Source organism: Podarcis liolepis (genome assembly GCF_965112155.1).
Source record: "Podarcis liolepis genome assembly, chromosome: 12".
NCBI lineage: Eukaryota > Metazoa > Chordata > Lepidosauria > Squamata > Lacertidae > Podarcis > Podarcis liolepis.
Genome location: NC_139563.1, coordinates 47,395,956 through 47,419,168, shown reverse-complemented (window position 1 = coordinate 47,419,168; position 23,213 = coordinate 47,395,956). Strand labels below are relative to the sequence as shown.

At 44.8% G+C, this 23,213-nt stretch overlaps 1 protein-coding gene across 1 annotated transcript; it reads right to left on the bottom strand.

Annotated features, from left to right (window-relative positions):
• Positions 1 to 4,000: 4,000 nt before the first annotated feature.
• Positions 4,001 to 15,180, bottom strand: LOC310690340 (prostatic acid phosphatase-like; the record flags this gene model as incomplete). The annotated part of the gene is made up of 8 exons (XM_083469096.1): positions 4,001 to 4,021; positions 7,427 to 7,601; positions 9,201 to 9,307; positions 10,931 to 11,004; positions 11,533 to 11,665; positions 12,734 to 12,838; positions 13,860 to 13,961; positions 15,064 to 15,180. 8 exons carry the CDS (start codon positions 15,178 to 15,180, stop codon positions 4,001 to 4,003), a joined length of 834 nt encoding a protein of 277 aa, XP_083325222.1.
• Positions 15,181 to 23,213: the final 8,033 nt, after the last annotated feature.

The window sequence follows — 23,213 nt, the reverse complement described above, 5'->3', positions numbered from 1 at the left end:
CAAAGGATCCCTGGATGGTTAAGTCCAGTCAAAGGTGACTATGGGGTACCAGTGCTCATCTCGCTTTTCCGGGTCATGTGGCCAGCATGACTAAATCACTACTGGCGCACAAAACACAGGTCAGTTTCACTTGGGTAGGAAGCTTCAAAGGCAAATAAATGGCCTGCAGGACAAACCATTCCTATATTTCTTTTTCAACATATCTAGCACAGGGAGGAGGGAGCTAGAAAACCTATACAGATTGCATGGGGGCAGGGACTTCAAAAGTCCTGTCTAAGTCCCATTGAAATTGTGGGAACTGTGCAAGAGCTTCCATTCAATAGAACAGGGGACAGCAAAATTTTCAGCAGGGGGATAGTCCACTGTCCCTCAGACTTGTGTGGGGCCAGACTATATTTTGAAGGGGGGGGGGAATGAACAAATTCCTATGCCCTACAAATAACCCAGAGATGCATTTTAAATAAAAGCACACATTCTACTCATGTAAAAACACGCTCATTCCCGGACTGTCCACAGGTTGGATTTAGAAGGTGATTGGGCTGGATCCGGCCCTTGGGCCTTAGTTTGCCTACCCATGCAATAGAAGCTGTAGAAACAGAAGAAACCTGCAGTGATAACCTGAGATCATGCAAAGATTGTTCTGATAGGACATCTAGTGTGATGATTACAGCGTATCCCTCCATTTTCTGTTTTTCCTTTATTGTTTCTGGCGAGTTTTCTCTCTTTCTCCACTCTCAGTTAGTTGTCAGTGTTTTTACTGCACAGTGATTCTCGCTGGGTCTAGATGGGGTGTGAGAATTCAAACTGTCTGACTAATCTAACAGCTGGATAAATAAGAGTGCCAACTGAAGTTATTGTTGGCAGCTATCAGCCTTGGAAGACAATTGAAGAGTGTGCCTTCAGCGGTGAAGTCAAACCACTGCAGACTTACGGCGCCTGCTGCGGCTGTAGGGACCGATACAGGGTAATATATTAAATGGGTCAACCATTTTGGATGAATGGGGTTCTGACAAAGGTTGTTAAGCTCTGCAGATATTTGGAATTAGGAATATCCATATATTCCTAACCCTTAGTAAGGTTGCAAAATAGACCCCTGCTTTCCCCACCCTCAAGTAATTAGATTAAATCTATAGACACACATTAACTTGCAAGTGATGGTGTTTGTTCAAGCTAATCTAGTGCACCTATGTGCCTGATTTTATTTGATTGGAATTCTCAACGAGAAGAAGAAAATCTTGATTATGAGCACCACACAAAAGCATCAACAATCATGTAGTGTTGCCGGTGATTTATAACTTTGCCGTCCAGTTTCCTTCCTGAGGAGGTCGGTTTGCTGGTTTCCCCTTTCTTTGGCTTTCCTTTTCATCCTGGTAGAAGATGAGAGACAACAGCAACATGACAAAAGGTCAACTACACTGCAAACATTTAGAAATACATATTTAGGAAATTTGCAGATAGTAATTATGTATACATTTACATTCAGAGAATCTAATGACGAGTGTTTTTATGGAAGAATGGATGCCTTTTTCAGACTATTTAAAGAAGTGTTATAGTGTGATGAACTTGCCAGCAGGGTTTGAGCTATGAACAACAGAAGGAATTAGATTATAATGTTGTGGCTTTCATTTGATAGCTAGAAAACAGGGTGTAGCAGAAGGGGGGAAACAGCAACTCCCCCCCCCCCCCGATATCTTTATTGTCATTGTTCCTTGCGGAACAATGAATTTGAAAAACTACATAAAACTACATAAAAACTACATAAAACTACATAAAAACTACATAAAACTACCACAAAACTACATAAAACTACATAAAACTACATAAAACATTCAAAAAACCCTAAAAAACTCTAAAACCCCATTTTAAAATACACTATACTACAGAGACCCCTTATGCTGCGTTTAGAACCAGAATTGCATTAGCGTAGAAACTGTTTTTCAGGTGGCGAGTCCTGGCCTTTATAACCCTATACCTTCTTCCAGAAGGCAGAAGCTGAAAGAGATCATTTCCGGGGTGCATACTATCCTGTGCTATCTCTGCCGCTTTCTTATGGCACCTGGCAGCATAGATTTGATCTAAGGTGGGAAGAGTGCACCCAATAATTCTCTTTGCAGTCTTTACAACCCTGGATAGCATTGTTTCCCCCCTGGCCGTGCAGCTCCCAAACCACACGCACAGACCATAAGTTAGTACGCTCTCCACAGTGCAATGGTAGAATGCCATCAACAGGTGTTTGAGAGATTGTTTTTCCGGAGGATTCTCAGAAAATATAACCTCTGCTGTGCTCTCTTCACCAGGTCTTTGCTGTTCTCTCCCCAGGTTAGGTCGTCTCTCAACTCCATTCCCAGAAATTGAAACACTGAGACCTGTTCCACGCACTTCCCCTCAATAATAAGTGGCTGAATATTCAATTTACATTTCCTAAAGTCCACAATCATCTCTGTTGTTTTCTTTAAGTTAAGCAGTAAGTTGTTTTTCCTACACCACTCCCCCAACTGCTCAACTTCCTTCCTATAGGCCGCCTCCCCCTCTCCAGCCGTAATTAAACCAACCACCGTTGTATCATCTGCGAACTTAGCCATTGCCACAGCATCCTCTGTGGATCTCTTTGGCTTGTACGCAAACTGGTAAGGGTCAAGTCCCACTGGCAGACAAGATAAGATGCGCTTCCTCACCAGTTTTTCCGAAACATTTCATTATAATGGGTGTCAGTGCCACAGGGCGAAAATCATTCAGACTGTCTATCTTTGATGTTTTTGGCAGGTGTATAATGGTAGCAGATTTCAGACAGGGTGGAACAGTGGCTTGGGCCAGAGACTGGTTAAAAATCTTCGTAAAGATTCCTGCCAGTTGGTCCGGACAATCTCTTAGCACCCTGCCAGCCACCCCATCCGGGCCCATAGCCTTCCTCGTGTTTACCTCCTTTAATATTTGCCTCACTTCTCCCTCTTCCACCCTGGCAGCATTTCCTGTAGGTAGTGACGCCAATAGCTCTGGCATCCCTGTTGGAGTCACTGTTGGTGTCACCTCAAATCGGGCAAAGAAGGTATTCAACTCTCCCACCAAGGAAGCAGTACTCTCTACCACTGATGAATTCCTTGATTTATAACCAGTCAGATGTTGGACTCCCTGCCACATTTGTCTAGTATCACGATTTCTCAGATGGTCCTCAATTTTTCCTCTGTACTCCGCTTTTGCTTTCCTGATAGCCCTCTTCAAGTTCGCTCTTTCTATGCCATACAATACCCGGTCCCCAGTTCTAAAAGCAGAATTTCTGGCCTTCAATAATCTCCTATCCTCTCCTGTCATCCAGGGCTTCCTATTCGGATACAACTTAACATACTTTTCCCTGGTGACATTTGCTATGCAGAATCTAATATAATCCAGGACCATTGATGTATAAGTTTCTAGATCTTCATGGTCGAAGATATTCTAGTCGGTCTCCTGGAAACAGTCCTGCAGTTGCTGAGAGGCTCCCTCAGGCCACACCGTAACCACCCGTGTTTGTATCTGGCCTTGTTTCCTGAGGGGTGTGTATACTGGTGTCAGAAGCAGGGACACATGACCTGACCCACCGAGGTGCGCCAAGGTTTTGACCTCATATGCCCGTCTAATGTTTGTGTACACCTTGTCAAGAGTATTTTCTCCTCTTGTTGCACACTCAATGTGCTGATGGAATTTTGGGAGTACTGCCCTCACATCTGTGTGATTGAAGTTCCTCGCAATAATCTGCACAGCCTCCGGGTATCTGCTCAATTTAGCATTGATGTTTTCATGCATACTGCTCATGGCCCTGCTATGTACACCGCTGTTAACACCACTGTTGTAAATTCCCGGGGAAGATAGAAAGGTCTGCATTTAATTGTCAGAAATTCCACATCCGGAGAACAGTAGGTATCCAACTTGACAGAGTCCGTACACCAGTTTTGATTTACAAAAATACACACACACACACCTTGTTTCTTGCCAGAATCCTGTGCCCTGTCCTACCGGTACGTTGTCAACCTTCAAACGGTATTGCCTGGAAAATGGGGTGGGAAGTCAACAAAAATAAGAGAAAATATGAAAGTGTGTTTTGACTGTGTATGTTAAAAAGGTTGAAATTTAGTAAAGCATTTTTTTACCTATACAATGGACGCTCAGGTTGCGAACATGATCCGTGTGGAATGCGTGTTTGCAACCTGCAGCGTTCACAACCCGCACCTGCGCATCTGTGCACACGTGGGTTGCAATTCGGCGCTTCTGTGCATGCACAAAGTGCGATTTAGCGCTTCTGCGCATGCGCGACCGCTGAAACCCAGAAGTAACCTGTTCTGGTACTTCTGGGTTTCGGCAGCCCATAACCCGGGAAAAATGCAGACTTCCGGGTTGGTGCCTCTGGTAAAGGCGGAATTCCTCTGATCGGGAGGAAGTTTCCCTGTGGGAATTTGGGTCTGACTATCATGGCGAAGGTGGAGACCCGCCAAAAAGTCACAGGCGGGAGAAGCCTGTGAGCGTGGGATTTGGCGGGCACCTTTTGCGCCTCCCCTACTCATGGGGAAACCCAGTTTCGGGGGTCCGGAGCAACGTGGGGGGAGTAGTGCGGTGCTTCGAATTGTCTGCTTCTTCCACAGAGCGAAGCCGCATTGCTGTTGCCGGAGAGTGCTGACTTTTTCCTGTGGACAATTTGATTTTAAAGTAATTACCCGTGAGTAGAGCTGAAGTGGGAGAATTGGATTTCTAAAAGTTTAATTTGTAAAAGTTTAATTTGTAATTCGTAACGGGGAGGTTCAATACAGGAAGTCCGCCTTCCCCTTTTGTAAATAGACTGAAGCATTGAGGCTGTAAGCTGAAGCCTTGGAAAGCCTATTGTAAAGGACTAAATTTCCATCGGTAAAGAACATTAAACCCCCCCTTGGGAGGCAGGAGAAGAGGGGGGGGGAGTTGTGAACTGAATATGCCTGCGGGAGAGAGCCAAGAGTGTTAAAATACCGCCACTCAGACCCTGGAAACTGGCTGCTAGCAGGACTGACGTTTTTTGGAAGGCTCACCGACAGCGATTAGAACATTCACTGACAGTTAGCTAATAAGAGAAATACATTGTTTCTACTGTCTCCGTCTGCTTTTAAAAAGGAGTAAAAGTAACTGAAAATTGAAACTAACTTCATTGTTTGAGCTGTGTTTAAAAGAGGACATTATTGACTAATATAAACAGAAACTGTTTCCCCCTAGAGGAAGCCTTTGAAACTGTTACAAGAGCTGGGCTGGGGGAATTTCCAGCTGCAAGATAAAAAGCTGTGAGACTCTGGGACTGACCTTGAATCGTTTAAGTGTTATGGCAAATGGAAAGGAAAAAACGGACTAGTCAGTTCTTGAAAAAACATTAAGGTCTGGGAGGACTTGGCAGCAATCTAGGAGAGCCTCAATATCAGGCCCCCCTGCTTCTTCTCCTATTGCGTTTGTGGCAGTATATTCAAAATCAAGAGGTATGTCGACAGAAGAGGCCTTAGCGGATGCATTAAGTAAGATAAATGATTCACTGGAACAGCTTAACAAGAAAACAGACGTGATAAATGCGAAAGTGGATGCTGCAACTATTAAAATTGACTTAAATACAGAAAGTATAAATAATCTGGGACAAAAGGTGAATATCAACACAGAAACAATTCAGAAATTGATACAGAAATCTATTTTGACACGGCAGACTGCGGAGGAAGCTAGGGAGAAAGCCGTTGCTGCTGAATGTAAAGTAACACAATTGGAGAGAGAGAGAGTCCCAGCCTTACAGAGGCAACTTGATGACCATAAGTCGACGCTTGCTATGATTGAATTTAAAGAAAAACAGACGAATTTGAGGATCAGAGCCCTACCTGAATTGGAGAAGGAAAGTCTGATAGACTTCTTCACACAGAAATTTGCTGATTTTTGGGACTTGGATTTGGGTCAAGAAGAGATTAAAACTGTGAGGGCCTTCAGATTTGGAAGAGGAGGGAAAAAAGAGAAGAACAGAATAAGAGACTGTTGGCACTACCAGAAGAACCTAGAAGTACAACAGCCAAGAGTGGAAATTTTTAAAGACGTCCCGAAATACCTTTTGGATCTTAGGTCTAACTACGGAGATTTGGTTGCCCTGCTGAGAAGGAATAAAATCATCTTTAGGTGGGAGTTTCCCCAAGGTCTATTCTTCAGCTTCAAAGGAAGGAAAATAAAAATAAGATCAGTAGAAGACAAAGTAAAGTTTTTGTATAAATATGAAGAAGATCTGCAGAAGGGACTTGGAAAAGAGCTAAAAGCATCGGACAGAAGATCACCAGGTTGATGGACTATATGGAACTGGCGGAAATGACTGGCAGAATCCGAAACCAGGGAGAAGAGTCGGTGGAAGAAGAATGGAAAAAGTTTAAAGACTATTTATAGAAATATTGTAAAATTAATGAATGTTAGAAAAATGTTGGAATGAAGTTATATGGCTTTAGTAGAAATGTTATAAGGAATTAGGTATAAATAGATTATTAGCGTATTAAAGGAAAAATAAGGGTAGAATATGTTAAGAGAATTATAGGATAGAAAATAGAGGAAGATGGAAAGGAATTGCTGAAATAATTAATAGAAGTGGAATACAAAAAGGGAGGTGTGAGGAGGTCGTTGAAACAAGTGAATGTAAGATAAGATATTGAAATTGTATGATGTGTGTTAAACTGTTTTTGTTTTGTCTTGTTTAGTTTATTGTGTTAGTGTTGTGTAATTTTTTTATATTGTATTGTATTGTCTTTTTTTTCTTCTTTCCTTTTTTGTAGTGTTTAAAAGTAATAAATATTTTTTTTTAAAAAAAAACATAACCCGGAAAAATGCAACCTGAAGCATCTGTAACCCGAGGTATGACTGTAAGTATTTACTAAAAAAGTAGGAATCGGTGAGGAGGAAGAATAGTCTGCCTTTATGTCTTCCACTTCATTGCCTTTTTAGGTAACATATTACAATTGTTGTAGCTTTCCTCCCAACAGTGACGTCCTCCAAAGTACACTGGGAATTGCATTTTACCCCTCACAAAGCTATAATTCCCGACAGCCTTAACGAACTATAGTTCTCAGGAAAACAGGGCTGTCTGCTTTCCAGTGTCTCGAGGGTGGAGCAGGATGAAGGTGGGGGATTACATACGCTTCAGGTTACAGAGTCCGATAACCCAGAAATAGTACCTCAGGTTAAGAACTTTGCTTCAGGATGAGAACAGAAATCGTGCTTCAACGGTGCAGCGGCAGCAGGAGGCCCCATTAGCTAAAGTGGTGCTTCAGGTTAAGAACAGTTTCAGGTTAAGAATGGACCTCCGGAACGAATTAAGTACTTAACGCGAGGTACCACTGTATTATGATTTTGAGAGGAAAGTCAAGCTGGGACCTTGAATGATGACACATCCGTTTTACACATGTTTGTTTCAACCCTATCTTACCTCTAGGTCACGATACCACCAATAGTTACATTCTAATTCCCAGTATTTTGGTATGACATCAGAAAGCAGGTGTTTAAACCGACCAAAGGGACAAGTCGCTTCACAGCCTGGCAAAACGAGCTGTTGGGGTGGAGCATCAGTACTGGTCCGATAGTACATCTCGACGGTGTACTCACTGAAAAGAAGAAAGTCAGGTCACCCCCTGATTGGATTCCTATGTGGTCATTCTCATAAGATGCAGCCATATATTGCCCAGGGACATTGGCGCTAACTCCAGGGGGCCGGGGGGGTGGGTACCCACAGAACGTTTGCTGTGGGTGCCTGGCCTCCACCCCTGCCCCCGCCGTCCACTATCCCTGCTGTGCACTGCTGTTGTCTGGCAATGCCCCCTCCATTTCTTTCCTTCAGTGCATCTATCCTGCAATTCAAGCGTGTCCCCACCTGCCCTCTCAAGCACACCTTTGCATGCACCACAATGGGACTTGTGCAGAGGTGGCAAAACACCAAAGGACCTACATGCAAAATGCAGCTGTTGCTTCAGCAGCAGCCTTATGTCTTAAGACCGTCGATGTTGCAGCTGTAGTCCAACAACATCTGGGGACTCTAGATTGAAGAACGCTGGCACAAAGTGTGGCTCAACCCTTTCAATCCCTTTCTGTCTTTCAAAGGCAGGTACACCTCAGCCATGCACCTATGAAATGCACTTCCAATAGCATTTTGGACAGCTGGGTGTCAAGCTCAAACACAGAGGAATGCATACTCTTCAACATTTCTCCAATGAAAATAGGGACGTCCCATTCCATAATGATAATTCATACCCCACACATCTTACTGGGTTGCCCCAGCCACTCTGGGCAGCTTCCAATGTATCATATTCTTTCCTCTATAGGACACACTTTTCCCCCTCCAAAAATTAAGGGGAAATGTGTGTGCATCCTATGGAGCGAATACAGGCTCCTTGGCTTCAGCGATAGCAATGCAAAGCCTCCGAAGCACAGAAGGAGTGCTCCCTCCATGCTCCGGAGGCTTCGCGTTGCTTTCGCTGAAGCCTGGAGAGCAAGAGGGGTCGGTGCGCACCGACCCCTCTCGCTCTCCAGGATTCAAGGATAGGATAGCTGCCTGAAGCCTTCGGAGCGCAGCGCAAATTCCCGCTGCGCCCCACAGGCTTCAGGTTCCTTTTGCTGAAGCCGGGAGAGCAAGACTATCCCGGCTTCAGCAGAGAGGGAGAGCTGCGCAGCGTTCCTTCAGCCAAGTAGGAGGAGAAATGGAAGGGGCTCCGTTTCTCCTGCGGCTTCGCTGAAAGGGCGCTGAGCAGAGAGGGGGAGATTTTTTTTTTCTTGTTCTCCCCCTCTAAAACAAGGTGCGTCCAATGGCCAGGTGCGTCCTATAGAGCGAGAAATACGGTATATAAAAACAAGATAATATGTTAAACATTAAAAACAACCTTCCCTATACAGGATTGGCTTCAGACAGCTGAGGGCTGGGATAATTCCATACCCTCCAACATTTCTCCAATGAAAATAGGGACTTTCTAAGAAAAAGTGAGAAGTTCTGGGATTAAATCAGAAACTGGGACAGCTTCTCTAAATTAGGGGTGTCCTTGGAAAATAGGAACACTTGGAGTGTCTGGGAACGCAACTTTTTTTTGATTCATTTTAGCAGTGCACGAATTGTGAGAAGAAATACTGTGTTCTGTGCAGGTTTGAGAAGGTGAGTGAATCTTGTTTACCCAATATACCATTGCTGATTATTTTATCTATGCATCAGTACTTACGCATTGTCTTCTTGATATAGCTCAAAAAAATGGCAAGCGGCGAAGGGAGGTAGATGTTCTTTGAAAACACCCAATGCTACCTGGAGAGCTGCTAGTGTGACATCATGCTATAAAAAGAAAATAAAGAATTCCTTACTACTCCCATGACAGAAGTGCGTTTGTGTATAGAGTACTTAGACACTGTTAGCTCTAAGCCGGGCCGGCCCACCCATGAGGCAAGGTGAGATGACTGCCTCAGGTGGCAAGTTGCACAGGGGCAGCAGGTAATGATGCCAATCTTTATTTCCCCTTTCTTCCTGAGGCAGATCTTCACTACATTTTGTGTCCACCTCAAGTGCCAAAATGTCTTGGGCCGGCCTTAAGTTCCAAGGATGTGGTATCAGACAAAGTCCTCCACTGTGGTCTATGGCATGCGATGGATTTAATTGCAAAAGGACCCCTTTCGCAAGATTACCCAAGCAAGAATTTAAAGAGAATGAAATGTGCAGCCCCGGGGATGTAGGACCTTGTTTCAGACATTTCTTCAGTATTGTTTAAACATGTAGTTACTTCACATTTGTGCTTCATTCTGCATACGTCCATCTGAAATAAAGTTTATGCCACTCACTCTTCTGCATATGAATCCAGGACTGTATACACATATTGTACATAAAATGTGTGTACTCCAGTCATGCAGTCTATCGGCCCTAAAAAGGATTGCACAGGCAGGTCCTATGTATGAACAATGGAAAGGTCGAGTATGTCCCTGTTGGGTCTCCTTGACCTCTCAGGGGTCTTTATTGCCACCAGCCATGGAATTCTTCTGAGAGACTATCTGAGTTGGGAGTAGGGGAAGTTGTTTTGCAGTTGTTCTGCTCCAACTTGGATGGTTGTTCCCAGAAGGTGGTGCTTTGGGAAGGTGGCTTGGGTGCTGTGGGGTTCTGCGGGCTTTGATTTACCTTCCATTTTGTTTAACGTTTACTAGAAAGTACTGAGTAGGGTTATTAAGCATTTCGGAGTCAATACGCAACTCTGCTCCCTGAGGGGAGGAGGCACATGTCTATATCCAGCGCCAATAAGAAAGTGAAACTTGACAATGTGAATTATGTAAGAACCTGTCATATTCATATTGAAAAATGAATGATGTGTGGTTTGGAATACAGAATGTGAGCGGTAACAGAATGGAGAAAGCCCTTTAGCAAATACATGCCAGCACTGAAACGGACAACATGTTACAAGACACTTGGGATCTCCCCTTTCTGCCCTAGAACATGACTCCAGAATCTAGCTGAGATTTATTTATTTTTTGCATTATTGTTGTCTTTTAAGTTATACTCCTGAGACCTGGGGATGGCCTTGAGGTTGCCTTCAGTATCAGTGAGATGTTGCATTAATCTTGTATATGTGTGAGATTTCCACTTCTGTTTTGCAGAAAGAGCGCACCACACCTGACCTGGGTTGGAGGGCTCTGCAGGTTTCCTAGCCTCAAGCCTCCCCATATATTCCCAAGTACAATGTACTGTGTGGGGCCCAATCCGAATCATGAGGGCAGGGCCACGGATCAGGGGCACAGCTGCTTTCACTTCAAATTTAAAAGCGTTAGCTTTTAACCCAACTTTTAAAATATGTGACGAGCGTAATGTGAATTGAGTAGACAAATAGTGTTGCCAAACAGAAAAGGGAGCTAGAAAGGAGCAGGAAAAATGTGAGCTACAGAAGGTTTGGTCAATTTAAAAACTGTTCATACGTACAGCTGAATACATTAACATTTTTCTTCCTTTAGGAAGTTGTGTCATCTGATCCAAAATCTCTTGCAGAAGGAGACCTTAATGGTGATGAAAAAGAATACAAATGATGGTGAAACCAGTAAGCCATTCCCAGCCTTTCACTCCCCTTTATCACTGTGGTGACTCCTCCCTGCTCCCCAAAAAGCTGGGACTGAGAACATCTAACTTTGTTGTTGTTGTTGTTGTTGTTGTTGTTGTTGTTGTTGTTTTCAAGGTGATATGGAATCCTAGCAATGCCCTCCAAACACAACCACTGTCACCAATAATAACGTGATCAATACATGTTGTAGAGTCTGGCTGTTTCCCTGGCAGAGGCTGGCAACCACAAAGGCATTTGCTCATCACTCTCTGGATGGTGACGCGAGCAGCCTAGGCCCATGCTGGACGGGTGCAGAGGTAGGCATACACACATACATGTGCTTTTGCACACATGAGTCATGTGCCCCTTGAGGTATGTGTGTCCAACCCTCAGTGCAGCCCCTGAGGCAAAAAAATTAAAAAATTAGCTGCCCCCACTTAAGATAAACAAGGATACATGCATGTCATATTGAATTTTCCCTCCTTACCTCCTTGTAGTTGTGATTTTTCTACTCTTTTGTGTACCCCAAACATGGCATGTAAAGAAAAGGCCAAAATCTTTCCCAATTTCTCCATGGCTTGATCATCAGCCCAGTCTGGGCGAGGCAGGTTATGGATTTTCTACAGTTAGGAAAAAAAGAAGGTTTTTCCCCCTCCTGTGATCCATGCCCTCCCCCCCACTCACAGTTACCTCTTCTCTTGATTCATATCTATATTTAGGGAAACCCATTACATGCCACCTTTTGGTTTACATAAAGTGGCTCACAACCACCAGCAAAAACCAGAGCCGATAAAAACATGTTATAATGAGAGGAGGCTGGGGCTGGATCTACACACAGTTTAAAAAAAAGGTGTCACATATTTATAACACAGTTATAATGATATAGTTGACTGAGTGTAGCTGAGTCCTTGGTCTGAATAAATTTCTGTGGTTCTAAGGTTAGAGTTAGACTAAATAGGTTTTTGGAGTCGCCTCCCCAACCCTGTGACTCTGGTGTTTAAATAAAATGACTGCTAGAGTGGTCAGCCAAGATGGATGAGCTTAGCCTGATAGATTCTCCTTTTTGGGAGAATGGGCCTTTCCATAACTAAAGAGGTGGCCCAGTACAGGTGATGTGTTGCCTGTGCCACAGAAACTAAGTAGCCGGAGCTCATTGTGGGACATTTATTTCTTCCCTTTCCCCTTCCCTGGTGACATAGGAGCCAACTCCTAGAGGCCACAGTCCCTTCGGGTCCCCCAATAAAATATTTGAGGGGGGCAGGCCCAAAGTTGATAGGCATTGCCCCCAAATGGCGTGTGTATGCCACACCATGTGATTGATTACGGGGGTAGGGCTTACCTGCCCCCCCATATTTTATTCAGGTTGGCACCCCTGGGTCTAAACAGTAGCTTGGACCACTCTGCAGTTTCTGTTGCTATGGTGACACAAGCAGTATTGAAAACAGGGCCGCTAATCACACTGGTGGAGGAAGAGGGGTGGGGGGGAGTGCACGCCCCTCGGGTGCATGCCAGCCCCGCCCCCACCTGCTCTCTGCCCCCCAGTGCCGGAGCATGAAGCTCCGCCATTGGCTAATCATTGTTCCACATGAAGTGCTCTCATTCGCCTTTGGTTGCCAGATCTTGTTCTAACCTATTATTTTGTTGTTGTTATTGGAGCCGGATGAGTGATAAAGTTTTCTTAGAAATACCTGAACAACTAAAGCATCGTATGCCTTCCAGAGTTTGAGACTTTTATAATCCAGAACCGTCGGCAAGTCGTATCCCATGTTAGCTGCCATTTTACCTAGAAATTCCTGAAAGAGAAAGAGCAGAAGGATCAATAAATCACTAAGTGTGAATGGGTACGGAGGGATCAATAGCGCCTGTTCCTGTTGGTGTGTTATGATTTGGCAAAGTTTAGCCCTGTCCTTTAATACTGTACAGGCTTTTCAAGAATAAAAGGATCAGCTTCTCCACTTCCCAGATGATGGGAAGGGAGCAAATTGGGGGCCCTTTCCCCTCATTCCGACCTGCCACTCAAAGAAAGTGGAAGGGACCCTTCATTCCCTTCTGGTATTCAGAAGGGAAGGGGTTAAGCACACTGACATTGGACCCTGCAAATCTGGAAGTGCTCTTGTCTTCCATGCCAAAACAACAAGACCATGGGTAGGCAAGCGAAGGCCTGGGGGCCGGATCCGGCCCCATCGCCTTCTAAATCCAGCCCGCAGACGCTCCGGGAATCAGCGTGTTTTTACATGAGTAGAATGTGTCCTTTTATTTAAAATGCATCTCTGGGTTATTTGTGGGGCATAGGAATTCCTTCATCCTCCCCCCCCCCAAAATATAGTCTGGCTCCCCACAAGGTCTGAGGGACAGTGGACTATCCCCCTGCTGAAAAAGTTTGCTGACCCCTGAACATGACAATCTGTCTAGACATCTTTCCCTTTTGGGAAAATTTATTCTCTGTTTATTTTGCAAGCAAGTGAGAACAAGAGAAATAAAACACTTCCAAGCTACATACGCAAGTACATGGGTTGCATTTTCAGGTAGAGAAAGAGTTTCCCTATTGGTCAGTTGATACATCTCTAGTTTTAAGTAGCCTAGAGGAGCGCTTGCACAACTAATTCTTAAAAAAATGACCTGGAAAAAAACAGCAGCGACAAATTTGTCATGAGCAAACAGGTTTATAGGCTGGCGCTACAACGGTTTGGCTGTCAAATCAGACATTTGCTGCACATTCCTCGGGATGTCTACTCAAAAGTAAGACCCATTGACGTCAGTGGGACTGCCTTGCAGGGACTGCGGCCTTAAAGTTACCACCTCTCCCTTTCTTACCATGTGCTTTTTCAGTTCTCCCCTGACTGTTTCGGATTCAAACGTTTCCCTTAGAAGTAGGTCATATTTCGGACATTTGGCTTTGACAGGAAAATACAACAACTAAAATAAGAACAAATAAATAAAATGTATTAACTAACTACAAAGGCCTCCTGATGGTGTCTCCTGCCTGTGCATAATCCATGTGTCCATCCTAAATTTGGATTATGATTAATAGTCTGAGGTTGTTTGCACACATTCAATACTTTGGCAGGAGGGAAAATGCTTAAAGCTTGATGCTGTTGAGACTCTTGAGGCTGGAGTCTGATTTCTGTCGCATTACACCTCCAACCCAGCATTACAGGTCTAAGCCTTCTATTTCTCTCTCTTAATATATATATATATATCTCAAACTCTCTTAATATATACCTGTCTACACCTTGAATAGGTCTGTGTTCTCTCTGTTAATGTGTGTGCGCGTGCGTGCATATACCGTATTTTTCGCCCTATAGGACGCACTTTTTCCCCTCCAAAAATGAAGGGGAAATCTGGGTGCGTCCTATGGGGCGAATGCAGGCTTTCACTGAAGCTTGGAGAGCGAGAGGGGTCGGTGCGCACCGACCCCTCTCGCTCTCCAGGCTTCAGGAACACATCCGCAGCCTAGGCAGCCCTGAAAGCAGAGCGCTCGCCGCTTCGGGAACACATCCGCAGGGCTCCCCACGCTGCGGATAGCAGCCTGCCGCCCGGCGCAAAGGCGCCCTGAAGCAGAGCGCCCCGCGCGCCGGACAGACATCAGCCAGCCCCACAAGCTAAGGGGACAGCAAGGAGGCACAGTGTCGCCATCCCGCTGTTCCTGGTTCGGTTTCCCCGACCTGCTTTTGGGGTGGAAAGAAAGGGAAAAAAAATTCCCTTTATTTCCCCCCCAAAAACTAGGTGCGTCCTATGGGACAGAGCGTCCTGTGGGATGAAAAATACGGTATATATTCTCTTTTAGGTTACCATGGATTCAGCTGGAATGGTAAAGAAAAAGTGATTTGTATGTTGTATGTGCGATATAATATTGTGCCACCATGAGGCGACATGGAGTCCTGTTTCCTCTACTTGTTTTCCCTGTTTAAATTGACCACACTTTAAACTGAAACGCTTCTTTGATGTGTCTGGATCCAGCCCATGTTTTCATTGCACAGGGAGCAGGAAAGGTTAAAAATACCACACGCTTTCTTGCCTTGTCATCTGAACGTGGCACAGTATGAACTGGAATTGGTTGCCAAAGGATCTCTTTGTTCCAGATTTGGTTTCCTTTAGGAGGAAAGAGTCCGGCCAGATTGGTTTGAGCGCTCATAATGGTTCGATCAGTATCTGTACTTCGGACATAAATCTAGAGAGTGGAAAAAAGGAAAAGTGTAGTTATAGGATAGTGTTGGTTTTTGTGTGTTTTTTTTAATCCTACAACCGAAGGTATAATTCTATGTAAAGTTGATTTGAATCCCAGTAAAATACTCTCTTGGGGAGACTTGGACATTAAGCATATACCCCAAAGAGAAACAGAAGAAAGAACAACATTTGAGAATCCTTGGTGAATATTTCTTCCCTTTTTCTGCCAGGAGCCATGAGGTAGATTTGACTGACAGGCCACCTGTTCCTGCGTGTTCACTCTGTTGTGAGGGCTGGCGAGTTCATGTGGGTATGTGAAAGTGTGAGTCGTGTCACTGGACTTCACAATTCATTTTCTCAGAATACAAACCATAGCAGTTCATAACATGTGCCTTAAAATATGGCGGGCATTGGAACCCAGTCTTTCTCCAGCTTTTGGTTTAGTCCAAGCCAGTGAAGAACCCCCTTCTCTTCCTCAATCACCAAATGCTGGGAAATGTCAATGATTTCTGGGGCTTATTCCCCAGTGTTGTTCTTATTCTTTTTGTTGTGAGTGTTATAATTTTAATTTATTCCCTGCCCTTCACCGTAAGGTCCCAGGGGACGTTACAACAATAATGGGGGTGGGTCAGAGAGGACCAAAGAAGAGGAGGACATGGGAAAAGAAAGAGAGGGGTCTTCACCTTCTTTCCTCTGCTGCCATGCTGATAACAGAGGAGGAAGCATGGAAACAGACATACTGTATTTTTTGCTCTAAAAGACTCACTTTTCGCCTCCTAAAAAGTAAGGGGAAATGTGGGTGCGTCTTATGGAGCGAATGCAGGCTGCGCAGCTATCCCAGAAGCCAGAACAGCAAGAGGGATTGCTGCTTTCACTGCGCAGCGATCCCTCTTGCTGTTCTGGCTTCTGAGGTTCAGAATATTTTTTTTCTTGTTTTCCACCTCCAAAAACTAGGTGCGTCTTGTGGTCTGGTGCGTCTTATAGAGCGAAAAATACGGTATTTAGCAGCAGTCCCTGACACTGCTGCTGGACAAGGAGATTTGGGGCACATAGGGATCGCAACTGTGAGTAAGTTTAGAACCCCAAAGGGAAATCATTTGTCGTTCCCTCCACACACATTCTCCACTTCTGCTTGTATTTGCTTGTCCCGATCTAAAGAGCATGGGGGAAACTCATCTGTTATGTTTCCATAAATGTTACTGCTAAATGAACAGGGGCAAAGTCTCTTGTTAGCTCTGCCACTGCTGCTGGACAAGGAGATTTGGGGCACATGGGGATGGGAATTATGAGTAAAGTTGGGTAAATTTGAGTAAATAGGGGAAATCAATTCTCAGTTTCCCCTTGCCCTGAAGACACACATCCTGCACTTCTACTTGCAACTGCTTGTCCCAATCCAAAGTTCACCTGAAGTTTGACCCTAACGTTATGTTTGTATAAATGTTAACACTAAATGAACAGGGCTAAAGTCTCTTGTTATTTCCAATACTTGCTTCGTTTGGCTTGTAGTCAGGACTTAAGAAGCCCTCATATCTCTTCCTTATGAATTGGCCCAATTCGTATTGCTGCTGCATTCCAAGCTGAGGGGGAAAGAAAAGAAAAGTAGGCATGTAAAACTGATTGATACATTTGGCTGCCCATTCCGAGGATAAAGACTTTGTGTATTCTAGGATGACAATGTTGATTGTACATTACAGCATCATGAAAAAGCTAAGCTCTGTTCTTTTTCACAACTTCAGGACAACAGCAAGGTTAACACCTGTATTTAGATATTGTTAACTTAAAAAAATAAATAAAAATAAAACATTTGGAGTATATTTTGATTAATTAGTATCTTAATGAGCATGAAATAAATGTAAACATATGAAACAAAATATGCTTCCATTTCTAAGAGCAGCTATCAAACCGTCGTGAGTTGCCCGAATCCTTGCGGCCAAGCATCTTCTTCGTTGTAAACATTAGTGGGAAAAGATGAAAGGGAGCTTCTGTCGCCATGTCGGTAAACCTAGTAAAATGGTTCGGAGACCGTATTAGCTTTCAGAGAAACTATAATTGTTTGCAATTTATCTGAATTAGACATTCGCTTTCTTGCCATAGCTCAAAAAATCAATATGACTATTTAATGAGGACATGCTGCAGATCACCTGGATAAAAGTGATGGGTTTGGAAACCCCTGTTCTAGAGGGAACAGATTTACAAACTAAAAGGCTGTCAAGAATACAGTTCTGTGCTGCAAATTATAAGTAATAATTTACATGTAACTTTACTGGGGTTCATCCATAAAAAGGAAGCAAAGAAAGAATGAAAGACTGTGTGGAGATTGCTTCTCCAATATAATGCATTTTGTATGTGAGCTGGATAACTACATTGCAAAATTCAGAAAAATGTGAATTTACAAGGATAGCTGTTTTTCAGCTGCCATCATAGGAGCCAACTTCAACCACCCCCCAATAAAATATTTGAGGGGGCTGCCCCCCCAAAGTTGCTGGGCATTGCCATTCAAATAGTGTGTGTGTGCGGTGTCATGTGATCGATTATGTGGGGGGGGGGGCTTTTCTGGCCCCCCCAATATTTTATTCAAGTTGGCATCCCTGGTTCAGAAACTGAAATGAAAAATGAATTGAATTTTGCCCCAGTGACAACATAGAAATAAACTGGCTTTATATGCCTATTTGATCAGATCCACGATGTGTTCTGTGAAGGTGGTACACAATGCTGTAAAGGTAAAGGGACCCCTGACTATTAGGTCCAGTCGTGGCCGACTCTGGGGTTGCGGCGCTCATCTCGCTTTACTGGCCGAGGGAGCCGGCGTACAGCTTCTGGGTCATGTGGCCAGCATGACTAAGCCGCTTCTGGCGAACCAGAGCACCACACAGAAACACCGTTTACCTTCCTGCCGGAGCGGTCCCTATTTATCTACTTGCACATGACGTGCTTTCGAACTGCTAGGTTGGCAGGAGCAGGGACCGAGCAACGGGAGCTCACCCTGTCACGGGGATTCGAACCGCTGACCTTCTGATTGGCAAGTCCTAGGCTCTGTGGTTTAACCCACAGCACCACCCACGTCCCTACACAATGCTATGGCTGGGTGTTAATTGCCTCTCAAAAAACGCCATTCTGTTTGTGAGCAAAGGAATTGGGGGACAATTTAACCAAGTTTCTCCTGGGGAAGGAAAATTCCTCCCAACGGTGTCTTGGGAAGGAGGGCTTAGCAGCAGCAACACCACTGCTCTCATTTTCTCCTCTATTTCTTGGAGCAAATGCGTTGGAAGCCTGGCCACCATTTTGCATGCTCTGCAATGCCCTGGACTGAACATCATTCCCAGGCATTGTGTAGGAAGAAAGAATTATGCAAAATGGCCTTCCTCCCTGCCTGCCCCCCCCCAAAGGGAGGGGATGAGAAAATAAAAATATCTGAAATCATCTTTGAAATAAGACTATTGCACCTCAGCTGTACAAAATGCACATTATTATTCATGGAATCCGGCTATAGAAAGAGGAATTGCACAAATCTGCAATGTCAAGGTCATTGTTAGCAATGAAAAGAAGACCTCATGCTTACCACTACAACAAACTTCAGTTCCCTTCCTGTGATACTCGGGAGAAGGAGACCCAAGAACAGGATGAAGAAGGCGAAGCCACAGCTATTGAAATTGTGTAGCAGATGCATCACTGACCTCGTTGCTCCTGGCAGTAATTATGAATTGCCTAGTTAGTGAAGGTGGGAAGGGGGAAAGTTGTGTTTTATAAAGAGCAAACCAAGGGGTGGAGACTCTCTCTAAATCGGCTCTGGATCCATTCCAGTCCGGCTTCCACACTGGTCATGGGACCGAGACGGCTCTGGTCGCCCTAACAGATGATCTCCGCAGGCAGCTGGATCGAGGCAGGTCGGGGCTGCTGATTCTTCTAGACCTGTCAGCAGCCTTCGACATGGTCGATCACGAACTCCTGGACCACCACCTTGCCGACGTGGGGATCCAGGGCACAGTCCTTCAATGGCTGCGCTCGTTCCTCTCTGGTCGGGGACAGAGGGTGGCGCTTGGGGGCAGGGGAATTGTCATTGCGCCACTCCTTGGTGTGTGGAGTGCCTCAGGGTGTGATACTCTCCCCAATGCTTTTTAACATCTTTATGCGCCCCCTCGCCCAGCTTGTCCGGAGTTTTGGGCTGGGTTGCCATCAGTATGCCGATGATACCCAACTCTGTCTGTTGATGGATGGCCATCCTGACTCGGTCCCAGACACACTGACCAGATGTCTGGAAGCTGTGGCTGGATGGTTACGTGGGAGCCGGTTGAAGTTAAATCCTTCGAAGACAGAGGTCCTCTGGCTGGGACGGGACAATATGGGATTGAGGGGGCAACTCCCATCTCTTGCGAGGGTGCAATTAGTACCACACCGTCCGTTAAGAGTTTGGGTGTAATCTTCGATACCTCCCTCTCTATGGAGGCGCAGATTACAGCTATAACAAAGGCGGCATTTTTTCATCTCTGCCAAGCTAAGCAGTTGGCCCCTTATCTCTCTTGCCCTGACCTAGCCACTGTGATCCACGCAACGGTCACCTCCAGACTGGATTATTGTAACTCAGCCCTTGAGACTGGCCCAGAAACTCCAGCGGGTGCAGAATGCCGCGGCGAGACTCCTTATGGGGTCTTTGCTGTGAGATCACATTCATCCGGTACTATACCAGCTGCACTGGCTCCCGGTGGAGTACAGGATCAGGCTTAAGGTGTTGGTTTTAACCTTTAAAACCCTATACGGCCTAGGACCCTCGTACCTATGGGACCGCCTCTCCTGGTATGCCCCACAGAGGAACTTACGGTCTGCAAATAAAAACATCCTGAAGGTCCCAGGCCACAGAGAGGTTAGGCTGGCATCAACTAGAGCCAGGGCTTTCTCAGCTGTGGCTCCAATCTGGTGGAACGCTCTGTCACAAGAGACTAGGGCCCTGCGGGACTTGACATCTTTCCGCAAGGCCTGCAAGACAGAGTTGCTCCACCAGGCCTTAGGTCAGGGCGCAGCCTGACTCCCTCCTCAGGCAACCTGCACAGAATTTTGCTTAATGGTTGCCATCAATTTGATTTTAATTAATTTTTATAATGAAATGTTTTTAGAATGTTGTATTATTTGATTGTTTGATTATTTGATTGTTGTTAGCCACCCTGAGCCCGGCTTCGGCTGGGGAGGGCGGGATATAAATAATTTTTATTATTATTATTATTAGATCTTGGAGTTTAACTTGATGGCTACTGATTTATGTCTTTTTGTAATACAGTCAAGGACTGAAAAGGAAATGCCAAATTCTGTAGGCCTGGAGGACCACACTTGCCTGGAGGCTGTGCCCCATGGTTTTTATCCAAAAGGAAGGACACTTAGGTCTCTACTTATGGGCAGAGAACCAAAGATAATGGGGAGGTTGCAGTCTCAGACCTCCAGGAAGAACATCAGGCAGAGGAGGAGGGGTCAAATTCTGTAGGGCTAGAGGACCACACTCGCCACCCAACAGATGCCCGGAGGCTGTGCCCTATGATTCTTCTCCAAAAGGAAGGACACTCTAGTCTCTGCTAATGGCTAGGCAGGCAGCAATACACCAGTGCTCTGCCATATTGGCTGTGCCTGGTTGCTAGTGCGCGTAATAAGTCATCCAGGACTGAGGTACAGATATGAAAGTGATGGGAGCAACCATAGACCAAGCGTATCGATAAGATATTCTGCATAGATAGCTATGCATAGAATCTCACAGTCTCACTTGAAGTATTCGCATGGGCAAATAATCATGGACATCAAGGTTCCACAGCATGGTCAGGTTCTTGGCACTGCACGTCTGCAAAAAGGTCGTTTAGTAATCCTTGACTGCGTGCTGCTTGTTCATTGTGAGGGGCATGATTGAGGACCTCCTAGAAGTTTCTGGAGGCTCTTTAGAGACAGACCCTTGCACTGCAATCAGTAGTGATTTTTTTTTTGTATGTGTGTGTGTCGGGAAATAACTGCATTGCAATCAGCTGTGATATTTTTCGTCAGGAAACACAGCCAGAGATGCCAGTTTGAGAGAGTGATGTTGTGACGTTGCGACATCGCAGTGAGCATCACGCCTCCCTCCCTAAATTGGGCAGAAGCTTCCTAGGCTTTGGGAAAGAGGTGCCAGGATTTAATCCTCTAATTTACCAGGAACGTTTAGGGGCCAGCCCAGTCCCGCTAGTGCACTGACCACACACCACAGATTGCAATACAGTGGTACCTCGGGTTACAGACGCTTCAGGTTACAGATGCTGCTAACCCATAAATAGTACCTTGGGTTAAGAACTTTGCTTCAGGATGAGAACAGAAATTGTGTAGCAGCGGCAGTGGGAGGCCCCATTAGCTTAAGTGGTACCTCAGATTAAGAACAGTTTCAGGTTAAGAACAGACCTCCAGAACGAATTAAGTTCCTAACCTGAGGTACCACCCAAAAAGGATGTCATTAAGGGCCTTCTGATCTTCACTAACCATAACCAAATTGCCAGTCCTAAAATATGAAAAACTTGTAGCACAAGGGACAAATAACAGCAGAAAATATTGTGCTAAAAAGCTGGGTTAGTTTAGCAACATTCCTCAGCTCAGCAGGTCAGATAGCAGTAAAAAAAAATTAAATGTTTCTACGTGGCAGTGGATGGCTAAGGGCTACAGAGTCTGTCCTTTAATTTAGTATTGCTGTATTTTTTACTACCAGGGAAGAGGAAACACACTTACGTAGAAAGCTGGTTCATAGTGAGTCAGGCTGTTGGTTCCTCAAGCTGGGTATTGTCTATGCTAACTGGAAGCGGCTATGCAGGGTTCCTGAGAAGTGACATTCACAGCCTTTCTCTAAGATTCTGAGGACATCATAGCTGCTCTTCTGCCGCGCTATGATGTCCCTTCGCTTTTTCTGGGATTTTCTGCCTCAGGTGCCAAGAACGACTTGGCCTTGAGTTGGAGGGTGAGATCTCATTGCCTGCTCCACCTCAGATTTGAACTGGAGCCTCTTTGACTTGTTTGGATTAAGGTGCACATGCCAAAACGATGCCCCTTCAAAGGCAGACTGGTTCACACCTGCAGAGATCCAGCCCACCCTGTCCTGTCAGCTTTTGTGACCACTCAGAAGAGAACATAGAAGTACGGGGGGGGGGGGAGGGGACAGAGAACAAAGATTTGATGATGTCGTGTAAGTTCCCCATAAAAGTGTGTGTGTGTGTGTGTGTGTGAAATTCTAGAGTAAAGTAGTGTGGAAATATTCTTGGTTGATTATTTCTGAGATTTGAAGGAACAGAGTGACCTCTAGTGATTAAGTTGCTTTTTCATCATTTTGGATGTTTTGGAACATCCATTTGCTATATAGGCAGTATTTGTTCTGCATGCTTTGTTTGGGGTCATTCATTATGGCCGAAATGGGTTTTGTTATCCTCCATTAAGTACCCTGGTTAATTATGAAAAGCCCACAGGTAACCATATGAATTCCAATTGTTTTTTCATAGGGTACATTTCTGGGTTTCGAATAATCCAGAGGTATGTGAGCCCAGAAGTATACAAACCTTTCCTTCAGTTTCCATAAATGGAAAAACGGTGGCAAATCCTCGAACATTTCAATACTTATGAAGTCAGAAGAAGTCAAGAAGGTATTAACAGAGCGCAATATGATTTGATGACCAACTGGATATTTGAAAATGGTTAACTGCTACTGCCCTTTAACTGATTAACCCACTACATAGAATTGGAAGGAACCCTGAGGGTCATCTAGTCCAAACCCTGTGCAATGCAAGAATTTCAACACGACATGGTCCCCCATCCAATTTGAAAACATAAATGTACTTCACTTTGCAAATGTGCTAGCAGTTTTATTGCTGCACCACTAAATGTACACGTTGCAATATGTACATGCCTACTGTTTGACAACTCTAGAGGAAGGAAACACCTTTGGTTTATGTAGTTAAGGCAAAGGATCCCTGGATGGTTAAGTCCAGTCAAAGGTGACTATGGGGTACCAGTGCTCAT